The sequence below is a fragment of the Drosophila gunungcola genome, assembly GCF_025200985.1.
Source record: "Drosophila gunungcola strain Sukarami chromosome 3L unlocalized genomic scaffold, Dgunungcola_SK_2 000003F, whole genome shotgun sequence".
Classification (NCBI taxonomy): domain Eukaryota; kingdom Metazoa; phylum Arthropoda; class Insecta; order Diptera; family Drosophilidae; genus Drosophila; species Drosophila gunungcola.
This window is the reverse complement of record NW_026453179.1, coordinates 4,404,703-4,417,211: the sequence shown is the minus strand read 5'-3', so window position 1 is coordinate 4,417,211 and position 12,509 is coordinate 4,404,703. Positions and strand designations below refer to the sequence as shown.

Sequence of the window (12,509 nt, the reverse complement as noted above, 5' to 3'; positions counted from 1 at the left end):
CCTTAAAAGTTTTATGTAAAACGAAAAAAAGGATTTGCCAACAATTATAGCTGAGTTGAAGATTTTGTAATTATGTATATATAAAGCAAAGGTATTATTCATTAACTAAGCAACTTTCTTTCTTTAAGAATGGCATGAATACATATGTGTAAAACTTTGCTTAGTGTGCTTGACTCCGTTTGAACCCATTTAAATCCTGCGCCATACGTCAGATTCATACTTCTGCAAGGCTTGAGTTTGCGTCTCAGAAGTTTCACTTTGAGGGGCTGAGGTGCTCAATAACTTTACCTCATCCCCTTGGCAGGCCCCCACAATGAGCGATATTGTGCTGAGATAATAAACCATACAAATAACAGAGCTGGTCCCGAAGCTCCCACTGACATCCCTGACTTCTGCCGACGATAATGTCGTCGTCTTGGCCCGGCTCGTTGAATGTCGACAGGCGAATCATCAGCCTATCGACAGTGCACTTTTGCCTTCTAAAGTGCATCCCATCCACCACCACCACCGCCAGCACCACATCGACATCCACATCCACATCGAGCAGTGAATCTAACCAGCTCCTAAGCCGGGGCGCATGCATCATCATTATCATCATCGTTGCCAGCTGCATGCAAGCGTAAAATCCAACTACTGCGCATGAATGAATCACGCTGGAGTCCAAGTCCACCGAGATCGCTGCTGAGATGCAAAACTTGCAGTTCGCAACTGCATCCCATGCCAGCCGTCTAGCGAAAGTCGCGACAAAACTCTCTCAATCCGCAATCCTCCCAACCCGTTCCCTATGCCCGATGCCCAAAACCGATCCCCCAGTTTTCAGCTCCATCGATGCAGTCGGTCCTGTGCAGCCATAATGATGAATTAGGCTGCTGTCATGTCATGACAAAGGCGCTGCATGCAATTTAGATGGAAAACGGCTAGGCAGTTGGCTTTTCCGAGGGGGCGAAGGGGAGCTGAACGAGCCGACTAAGTAAATAAACACAAGCGAAATGCAATTGCAATTGCAACAGCGAATATTCAAACGTAAGTAGGAAGTGGGTCTTAAATGAGCCACAACGCGAAAAGAAACTGCAGTCTGACAAATCGTTTGCTGTTTAACTTTGTCGCCGCACAGTGGGTAATATCAATTTTATTTATTTAAATTAGATCTGGATTCGATTTAGGTAAGTAAAACTGATCCAAAATTTAAAATTATTATTATGTATGTTTTGCAGGCAATGGGAATAAATAAGGAATTATGGTACCAAGTTAACTTTTAACTTTAGTAGCAACTTAGTGTTTTAAAGTTAATATTTAACAAACCGAAAAAGATTTCAATAAGTATTGAAAGGCATGCTTAGTTGGCAGACTTTGTTAACTTAATTTAGGGGCTTTCCAATCTAGCCCACTTTTCAGCATATGTACCCATAATCCCGAGTAAAATTTGGTTTAATTTTACATTATGTGGCTCGACAGGTTTTTACTTTCGAAGATGCAAATGAGAGTTGGGTTGGCTGTTGGCTATTGGCCTAATCCGCTGGCGTTTGCTAATTAATTAAGGCTGCTTGTCGTTGGCAATTAGTGTGGCCCAGACAGATGACATGTTATGCCATATTGTCGTGGCAAATAGAGTTATTCGCCTCGACCATGCAGAATGAAGTCAGGATCGTAGCCCCACAGACCCTCAGACGCTTGGCCCCATCGCAGCGAAGGTTAATTGACAACAATAAGATTCAATCAAGCTAATGACGGAGCAGTCAAACGCCAGCAACCAGCAGCCAGCAGCCAACCAACAACCATCGGTTTGAAAGAAAACCAGCTTCCAGTTCGGTCTCCGCACACAATTGCAATTTATGGGCCCAATCTTCCGCTGCTTCGGACCACTCTTCGATGTTGAAAAGTGCAGGGGTGACCTTTTGGGGTCGCATGCATAAAATGCAGGCTCTTTTCAGAACTTTCTCGAGTGCCCCCAAAATGGTCGATATCATTTTCAGAGATGATTAGGGATTTAATAAAGCTGCTCGACAAGCGTTATGTACATTACTTAGTACTGCACCGAAAAAAAAGATATCTAAAATTCGATGTTTTAGGTGCAAAAGAAGGGTAAGCAAACTTTAAAAAGTAAAACAAAGCATTTTAGTAGCACAAAATAAAATTAAATTTGTATGAAGCGTTTTACTTTTTAAACTGTTCCTACCCTGCTCTTGCACCTAAAAGTTTTGGGAATAGAATAGATATCCTTAAATATTAAATATAACAGTAATAGAGCCTTAAAATTAAACTATAAAAACTACTCCAAAGTTCCCGACAACACAGTCAGAATTGAATAGCACTGCTTTAGTATCTGCAAAAGAATGCCTTTAATTATTGCTAAGGGGCTGCTTGAAATCGTACTTACAAACATATAATTTACCAAGTTAAAAGGCGGAAAAGGACTAGCCCTCATGATTAGTGGCTTTTGAGCCCTCAGGATAAAAAAACGAAAGTGCTGATGGATGTTGATGGAACCAACAGTCGGATCGTATGCCTCATAGACAGCCTCGGCCACCTCTGCTGACTCCTCGGAAAGCATATCGCCGAATTTCGACCAGAACGACAGGTGCCCTAGAGTCATCATCATAATAATCAGATACTCAGCTGCCACTTGAGGATTCTTTCTGGCTACCAAAACTTCAAAAAGAGACAATGAGACCAGAAAGAAATTTACAAGCATTTGCATTATAAATGCTCTGTTGAAAATGTTGTTACAATGATCAGATAGTCTGTGAATAGAGCAGAGGTATTACGTGGTCATTGAAGTTATTGAAGGTCTTACAGGATGATTCGCTGATGGAACTTTGTCAGACGATGTAGTTCTCTTTCCAGCAGACTCTCATCACCATGGCAATGCTCCTGAAGGTTACGCAACTCTATGCAAAGGACCCTCAGAGAAGAAGTCAGCTCGAAGAAGATGGACACGGCCATATTCTCCACAGCCCCGAGCCAAACCAAAAAGTATGTCAGGGTGGTACTTTGACTTACAAAGATCAGGCAATAGGCAATCGGGTGCTTCGAGGGATCGTGCAGATGACAGGGCCAGGCCACGTGGAATGGCAGTGTCACCGACTCCATCCAAAAGGGCGTTGATATTTTGATCAGGACAAAAGAAATGAGAAAGGTAAACCAAGCGATGATCAAGGCCATAAACAATAGGAAGTGCAAACGCTTCGTGGCCTGCACTTCCTTTCTGCCCGGGCCCTTTGTCTCACAATGATGAATGTCTTCGAGAGCATCTATAACCGCATCAACGTCATTTGCATACTGAGCGAAGAATATTAGTCTGAAGAATATAAATATGACCTACGAGTTTGGAAGGCTTATATTAATGACAGATTACAAGGGATCATTTCTTTTTCGAACCGAAATAATGAAGACCAGATCCCGTCCCAGGATGGCAATATCGTCAATGGACTCGAGAACGCCGTAGCACAGGCTTGCCAGGCTAACAGCGAGCTGGATCACAATATAATAGTGCCAGACCACATTCCTGGTCACTCGCCGTTCCTCAGAGTTTGTGTATAAGCACAACGCCCTATAAAAAGAATTTCATTAAGCTCGATCTTAACAGACAGCATTATGGACTTACTTTACTTGGTCCCGCGTCCAGAAGGCAATTATGTGCGTGGAATGGGCCTGGGGATCCTTGAAAACTGCCCAGCCTTCGATGAATGGACTCCAAAATCGATCCCATTTGCAATTTTTACGTTCAATCTGCAGCTCGGTCATCTTTCAACCCAATGCAAATACTGGGTGTGCCGAGTGACCAGGAACTGCAAACTGCTTTTTATACGCATACGAGGTGTGGAATTACTGAATAAATAACGAAGGAACTTATTGCTCATTACGGCAATTGCCGGCCGAGAACTTCGCAGCTGCCGAGTGGCCGCCTGGGAATTGGAAAAAGAAAATGGGAAAACTCATATTTGCAACTGCAATTATTGGCGAATACTCCGGAATACCGTCCACTTAAAATCATTGGAGCAGCCTTCGAGTGCCAGGCGATTATCGAGCCGAGCAGATTTCCACCGCCTCGTTGCCACTCAGCCATTGTTGGCCCATTGTTGTGGGGCCGAGTTTCGAATGCATGTTACCAGTTACCAGTGCAGTTGCAGTTGCCAGTTTCAGTATGCGGATTGCGGACTGGCAAAGGCAAATTTGCACACTCGGTGCGGTTCTGCAACAATGTTTGCACTTTTCTTTCGTTATCGTGCGTTCTGCTGGCTTTTCCCCGCTCCATTTAAGGCAAACCGAAATGCATTTTACAGTTTTACCTTTTGCAAATCTCTAACGGCCTGCCAAACGAACAAAATATTGCCTTGGCCAAATTTGGTAGCCCCAAAGTCAACTTTAGGGGGGCATGCACTCTAAAAAATACTTTGCAATCTCTTGTAATCAGATATACAATTATAGTTTGCACTTTTTTAAAATACACGTTTAGGAATAAAACTTGAGACTTGAAAAGTGAATTGGAGCTTTGAAAAAAACTAAACTACACAATAATGACAAGTGTTAAGGCAAATCATATTTATTTTATTATTTTTTTAGTTCTGCTAATAATTTCAATGAAATTTTAAAACATTCCTTTGAAATTAAGAGTTATGACTTCTATCAACTGTTTTCACCGTTCTTCACTTTAAGTATTTCTTAATATTGGATTTTAAAATTTTTACTTAAAGAAAACACAACTACATGTTTTCATTAAAAACCTTTTCACTATTTACAAAGTTAAATAGCAACAAAATGTTTTCTTTTTAATAATTAATAAACATTTTTATGTTTATTATTTAACTAAAAGTGTATAAAATTTGGTAAGAATTTTGAAATAAAAGTTAATTGCTTTTTCTAAGAGCTTCAATTAGAATTTTTTAAAAAAGGAAAATGTGTTTCGTTTTGAGTTGTTTTTGTTTAATTGGACTTAGAAACATACCAACTAGTTGATTTTTTCGTTACATTTTGTTTGAGTGTGTTAAAACATATCGCCAAGAACGTCTGGCCCGGGGCGACTTTTGACTTTACCTATCGTATCTCTCGCTCCACATGCGGCTCACATCACCCACACGGCCGGGACTTATTAATCTGGATAGCATTTAGCGAGGACTTGTCGCCGCATATTTGGCGAGTGGCTCCGACATGGAAACTGGATGTGGATGTGGATGTGGCAGGGACGTTGGGGCAATGGAGCGGAACTTGTCCGGTGAATGTCGTCCGCTTCATTAAGGCCACAAACAACAAACAGCAAACGGCAAACAGCAAACGGCAAACAGCAAACGGCAAACGTCGCAACAATCAGACAGACAGACAACTCTGCCAATTTCCATCAAAAGCAGTCGGCTGCTTTTCGGCTAGACCAAACGGAGATCGATTTTGGGGGGACTGAATCTAGTGGTGCAGCTTTCGCTTTGGGCAAGATTTCCGCTCAAGTACAGGTAGCACTACAATTTGCGCGCTTGTCAAGTGTACGACAACATTACGCGCAATTGTTCAATGTCAACGCATTTGATGAGCATGAAATGCCTTTGCCTTTGTGGATGGATTGCTCTTGTCAGGGATTCTGCTTCTGCCACTGCCACTGTCTATTCCTATGCTTCTGCCACTGCCCATCCATTGTCCCTCTGGCTGCAGTCGTCACCAGGAGGCAGCAATTCCCATGTGCTGCCATGTTCTGTGTGATAACGAAGCCAGCTCCTCGAGTGCTCCATTGTCGCTGGGGCTCTCTGTCCTGAGCCGCGATGTACTCCAATCCGTCCGCCGACTGTTCGTCCGCTGGCCATGACAACGCTGACAATCAAAAATGCGCCGTATGAACTCAATTAAGGTTCCTCCTAGGGAGACTAGTCGTGGTATAGTGGCTCTTTGAAGTACGACCTGCTCTTCAAATGCGGGCTGGAATGATTTAACCAGAGCTAATGGGATATGTAATGACAAATACTATAAATTGTAATTGGTTGATATCAAAATAATGTACAGGGAATAAATATTATACACTTTTTTATACAAAAACACACAGTGAAAATATACAAAACATGCAAGTAGAATACAAGTTTAATTTAAAAAACATTATCATTTTAAGACCTGATCGTCATAAAAAGTAAAAATGGAGATCGATAGTGAAAAATTCAAATACCAAACCATTTTAAATGACAATGAATTGAGTACCAAAAAGCTTACATAGCCCATGAATCTGAGTAGCGGATTCAAATTAAAGTAATTAAACTCCAAATAACCTTCTATGATAGGCTACGATATTTTGAAGCTATAACCAGTTAGTAAAACCCATAAATCTGTGAAACGTAAATAAACTTAACCTTTAGTAGCCTCTTGATAGGATCAAGACTGTTATCAACTTTCGCAACTACCTATTTGGATTACCCCATATCATGGATAATCCATAAATACTCCCCGATACAAAGCCCGCAGCAGCAGCAACGCCCCGAATAATGTCGGTCTGAAATTTGAAAGGCCAACTTTTATTACAATTGATAATAGATCCAGCGGAGAAAGAGATCGCGCAGTGGAGAGTTTCAAGTGATTTTTCGGCTAATAAATGCATCGAAATGCTGAATCTAAAGCACTTTTATGTCGTTTAATTAATCACAATTATATGTTTCTATGGTCCGAGTAAATGGTCGGGACAATGGCCAACAAAGCGAAACGGTTTTGAGGTTCCGAGGCGCCACGGGGGTTCCCCGATATCGCGGGTCGGGCGGCGAGTTGGCCAAGCGGCGCACTAAAATTTTATGACTCTATTATGAGAGTGGCGGTCATTCTGCAGCCGCGCCGATTCCCCGGCTCCATTGTGGGGCCTCTAGAACAATAGGTTCTCTGGATGCCCCCGCCTCATCCTCGCCAGCGCTGTTTGCATTTGCTCTCAAGTGGATGCCAAAGATTTCAGCACTCAGATTATGCAACACACACACACACACTCGTGCGAGTGGCCGGCGTAATTTATAACTGAGCTAAAATGGCTGAGGAAAAACCTTAGCGGCAACAAAAAATAAAAAAAGAAAATCCAGGGAAATACAACAAAAAGGCAAAATATAATGCACACAAATTTGCGTCGCCTCGCGGCTTTAGAAAAAGACGCGAGCCTCTTCATAATGTCGATGCTCTGAAAAAAAATGTACTTAACTTATAAGAAATGCAAGAGTGTTAGTTTTTAAGTTTGTATAGTTTCTTTAAAACCGATCTATTATTATAACGATATTACCCAAATCGTTAAATCTTTATTTTGAATGTTTTTTCCCCACTATCAATATATTTTTATAGTATTTTAAGGTGATATTTTGTACCTGATGGCAAACGGTTTCGTACTTTGGTAATGCTAATAAAACATGCCTTTTTTATTTGGGTAAAATCACATGATAAGCTCATAATATTTTCTTGCAATGTAAGTTCCGTTGGCTGCGCTGACCCCAGTACATGTGGTGGTGCTACCTTCCTGCCATGTGTCTCCCACTGCCACGCCCCCACCCCCCACCCCCCAGCCCACAGATCGGTGCAACAGCAGCAGTTTCGTTGCTGTTGTCGTCGCGCAACAATAAACTGCATTCCTGGGATATTAATCACAGCAGCACTCGACTGCCCTCGACCACTCCACTCCAGTCCACTCTATTGCAAGGCACTCCACGCTTATGAATAACTCCTGACTGCAGGCTACTTGAAGCTGGCTTTAAGTTCGCGCCGGGCTAATGAAAGTAAGCGGACAAATCTTTCGGCGAGGCTGCTCTGCAAACATTTTCCAGATCCTACAGCTTGTCACTGGTGTTTTCGGGGCCAGGACATCGGTGCGCCATCACAACATAATCCACTGCCGCACACCACTCGAGCGCTGAATATTTATTAGCAATATGCGAGGTATTTGCCTTCGATTGGGGCTCGGTCATGCGCAATCCGCTAAGCAAATGCAGCTCGCGTTCGATCGATTGATAATGGCATCGGACCGGGAACAGCGGGCAACAACACCTAGCCGACGGGCATAGGCCGGCACAACATTACAACAACACAGCCACAGCCACAGCAACAGCAACACAACGGGCGAGACATGCAAACTAGGGATAGGTCCTGAACCCACTCCCCGTACACAGGAAAATGTCCTGATGGTAATATTTCTCCTTAATTTATATTATTATTTTATATTTTTAAACAATTATATTTATTCGATTTGCATGAAACCAACTTTTAATAAATTTTTAAATTAAAAAGATGAATTAATTAATTTTGCAAGATCTACAATTTCATACGTTTAATAAAGTTTGGATAAATTTCATATTATAAACAATTATAATTATGTGACTGTATCACTATATAGCACCATATTATATACATGAAATAAACGCTTTTATTTGCAATATAATCTAGAAAGTATTCAAAAAGTTCACCTTTGTATGAATATTGTAATTCTTTTTTAAAAAAATGTATATATATTCTTTCTTTAAAAAATGGTTTATATTTTTGCTCCCTGGGTATAATATTTATTTATTATATACATTACTTATTTGTTTTATTTATCTCACATTTTTCGATTGTTTTCCACAGTGTTAGAGTGTGCTCCCAGCTCCATTGTCAGTCTCTCCGCCGAAACACAATTAATATTTATGACCTTGCTCGGCTGATATATTTGCCTGGGCGCACACACGTAAATGCTGCGATTTATCATACGCCGACTCTCGCAGTTCGCTGGGCTGGCAAATCTGGGGATGGTGTTCCGATATAGCCGCAAGGATAATATAACTGTTAACATGGGAATAAAATTTCAAATAAAATGCTATAGATTTCATCTAACTGGCTCGCCATGGACGACCACTTGCAGTCCACAAATGCAAATTGGGAAACGTTGGGAAAATTTCCATGAAATTGCCCTTTTTGATATTTAATTAATTCAAACGTCACTAATTAGCTGCCAAAAAAACGCAGTCATGTCAAAACGAAGCCAACCTGCTGCTGTGTCCCCGGCGCGACCTCACCTGAACCCATCTGAACTCGCTCCCTCGAAAGCGACTGCGGCAGCCTCACCTGGGGCGGTTAATTAAGTCAACTCCCGTTGGAGGAACAGTAGCAACCACCACCGAAACAACCAGAACCCGTGGGTTGATAGAGGTTCGAAGTGATGGTACCTTTTAATGGAACTAAGGTGCAATTTAACAACGAAATTTATCAGAGTTAACGCCCAGGTGGTGACGAACTGCACCGGTGGAATATGTGGGCTTTTCTATTGAGCGGAATTTGAAATCTAAAATAATATCGAAAGATTTCCATTGTACCAAGAAAATCAATTGGTTTATAAACGTTTGGTTTCGAATGCTATAAACTAGTGCTATAGGTCGTTTAAAAGGTATTCAAATCTGTTTTACTTCGAGCATGTATAATCATCTTTTTTCACAAATACTATTATGTAAAAATAACTTCTTACTACTAACTAATAAAGTCACAAAAACCAGCCAGTATCTTTATTTATATTATGAGAGAAAGACTTGATAAAATATGATGTGTGTGAATCTCATCCAAACTAACCATTTGATAATAATAATAACACTTGTGTACATAAGGAAGTATCTCTTATACTAATTCTCGGGGCTCTTAAATATATACTTCAAGGTATAAGACGCCAAGCATGTTAATGGGCGTTTCATGTGCCGCATAAATTGAAATTTAAGCGAGAAATAAATATACGCCATACGACAAATTTCGTTAACTTTCCCAAGGCAACTGTGTAAATATTTGCACAGTCGAAACATTCTTTTCCACCGATCAAGTGAGTTAAGCGTGACAAGACGGCGATCAGTTTACGTTTGAACGCCGATTTAGCCAAATAACTCTTACGATTCCAGTTTTCCGTTATATTACCATGCCTAACCGCAATCTGACCAAAGTTTGTCTTCTGTTGGCTTTGCTCGGCTTGAGTTTAATGCCATTTAGCCAAGCACATCCGAAACGTGGTCGTAAACGCGCTTTTGGTAAGTAATTTAATATAAATAATTTTCTAAGCCTGTATTAATTGTTGTTTATTGTCATACTATTAACTAATAGTAATTTAATAATAAATCTCAGTCTCAATATTTTTTTTCAAAGTTCAATTTATTTTAAGTATAAGTATAAAAATATACCCTACCTCATAAAAAACTTAAATGAAAATTGGGACTCCAATAAAATATTTACCAATTTACATGTTCACTTTTCTCTTTTATTTTGCTTAGGCGTGGGTCTTTTGGGTGGAGCTATAGCTGGCGGCATAATAGGCAACGTTATGGCCAAGTCCCACCAGGCGCCGGCTGCCGCTCCAGCGGTTCCTGTTGCCCAGGTGCATCACTTCTATCCGGCAGGTGCTCCCATACCCGCAGCTCCCATTGTTGTGGCGGCACCAGCACATCCAGATCCCAAGAAGATGACTGTAATTGAGACCGGCACTCCGGATGCCAATGGATGTTACACGCAAACCGTTCGGGAACCCAACCCCAATAATCCCAAGTCCTATACCGAGACGCAGCACCTGATCTGTCCCACTCTGAAGCAGGCCAATCAGCCGGCTCCTGTGATTGCCAGTGCTCCAAGTGCTGCCCATGTGCCTGTGATGCCGCAGCCTTCGCCGGTGATCCCTGCTCATGTGGCCGGTCCGCCAGGTCCAGCTCCAGCTGCAGCTCCTGTTGCTGCTCCTGCTGCTGCTCCTGTTATTCCTGTTGTCTGTTGGAGTGGCTCCTGGGGTGCCTGTAGCTGCTCCTGCTCCCGTTCCAGCTGCAGTTGCTCCTGCTCCTGCTCCTGCTCCAGTCGCTCCTGTAGTTCCAGTGGCAATTCCAGCTCCTGTCCCGGTTGTCCCTGCAGTTCAACCCAATGCAGGACAACCACAGGTCATCCTGCTCTCCAAGAAAACCGTTTACTATCCCAAAAAGCGATCTGCCGCGCCCACACTTAACATTCCGCAGGGAGTTCTGGCCGTTCTAGTTATCTTTTACACCTTACTTTTGTAAATCAAAAGCATGGTTTGATAAACTAATAGATTTTAATTACTTATTTGTTCAATTTTGTCCAGAGGTCCATCTTGCTTATTCTCTATCAATATACATATAGAATGAAAAATAAATCCCAAACAGATTGTGTTGTTTTGTTTCCATAATTAAATGAAAAAATATTTAAGGTTATATCCATTCAACTAAGAACTGTTATTTGCTGTACAGAATAACTAGAGATAAAATTTAGATACGTAAACAGGTGAAAAACATTTATTTCATATTAAAAATATGGAAACTTTTGAAAACATTTGACGATTTAAATTTGTAAATTTATATCTAGAAGTTTAAAATAATACTTGTCTTGCAAGTATATACTCTTTTTTTGTCTTAGAAATTTTTGATAGAGATGGGTATACCCTTAAATTTTGTTGATACTCTGTATGTGACCACCTAGCCAGCTTTGCTCCGGCAAGTGCATGCATAATTTAGCATGAAAATATTCATAATTAAAGTGCGTGAGTCTCGGCGTCGCTCTTCTCGTGGTGCTGTGAGTGTGTGTATGTTATTGTAATGGCATAATTAATTTATTAATTAGTTTTGTTTTCGTTTGCCGGGGTTTTGCTCTCGCTTCCTCGCTCTTGTAAGTTGTAAGCCGAAACAGAGGCCAGCTAAAGGGTGAGCCTGCGCAGCGGGAGGCGTCGAGCGGTCGGTTGTGCCGCCGGGCTCGAATGAACGCGTAATTGGGACTGCCCACGCACAGGGCCCATTGTGGGGAATTCACAATTCACAATACCCACAATTGGCCCAGACATCCAGCCAGTTAGCCAGTTAGCCAGCTAGGCAGGTTCAAGGCAGCCAACAGTAGCTGCGACAACAATTAAATGGCCCCCTTCGCGATGTGCGCAATTAACAAGTCGCAGTCGAAAACAGATTTTTATATGCAACTTGCAATGCTGCGGCGCTTTTCATTGCCGGTTATGTGTGCAATGCGGCATTGGCATCGGCAAAAACAACAACCATCGACGACGACGACAACGACGACGACCTCCGTGGTTGCCAAAGTCGCCCGGCAGACAATTGAAAAATTGTCGCCAGGTTTTAGCCGGGAGTCGCCGGGAGTTTGAGCCCGGTTTTCATAGGCATACCTGTCGCGCATACCCCGAATCGCAATCGAATTGACTGACGACGATTGTTTTTCGTTTCGTTTCTTTTCGGTCGTATATGTTTTCGTTCCTTTTCGATTTGTGCGAGTGTTTTTTGAGGCACTGTTCCCGCCGTCTCGTGTCGTTTTGGCCAGTTTCCCTGTTGGCCCGGCTCATTGTCATCTGCGTTTGGTCATTCATGCTGGAGGAAACGAACGCAGCCTCTCTCTTTTCCCGGTGGAATCATCTCTTTCTAGTAATTTACGTACACAGAAAATGATTTTGAATGTTTGGTTGAAAAAAAGGAAAGCTTTTCATTTCAGTTCTCATAAAATTTTTTTGATCTTAGAACTACAAAAATGCTTGGGTTTTATCGTGACATTAATATTAATACAAATAAAACACC

The 12,509-nt window shown here is 41.7% G+C and overlaps 2 protein-coding genes across 2 annotated transcripts; one reads left to right on the top strand and one right to left on the bottom strand.

Moving 5' to 3' along the window:
* Positions 1 to 2,250: 2,250 nt before the first annotated feature.
* On the bottom strand, positions 2,251 to 4,062 carry LOC128258509 (odorant receptor 65a). Its single transcript, XM_052990151.1, has 5 exons — positions 3,605 to 4,062; positions 3,379 to 3,550; positions 2,795 to 3,318; positions 2,378 to 2,741; positions 2,251 to 2,323 (listed from the first exon to the last, which is right to left on the bottom strand). The coding sequence occupies exons 1-5, from the start codon at positions 3,742 to 3,744 to the stop codon at positions 2,270 to 2,272; spliced, it is 1,254 nt and encodes a 417-aa protein (XP_052846111.1). The 5' UTR covers positions 3,745 to 4,062; the 3' UTR covers positions 2,251 to 2,269.
* A 5,683-nt stretch (positions 4,063 to 9,745) lies between these two features.
* Positions 9,746 to 11,103, top strand: LOC128258290 (uncharacterized). Its single transcript, XM_052989843.1, is given in 4 exon segments — positions 9,746 to 9,769; positions 9,846 to 9,971; positions 10,212 to 10,702; positions 10,704 to 11,103. Coding segments are annotated over 3 exon segments (876 nt in total). The 5' UTR covers positions 9,746 to 9,769; positions 9,846 to 9,862; the 3' UTR covers positions 10,980 to 11,103.
* The last annotated feature ends 1,406 nt before the right edge of the window (positions 11,104 to 12,509 follow it).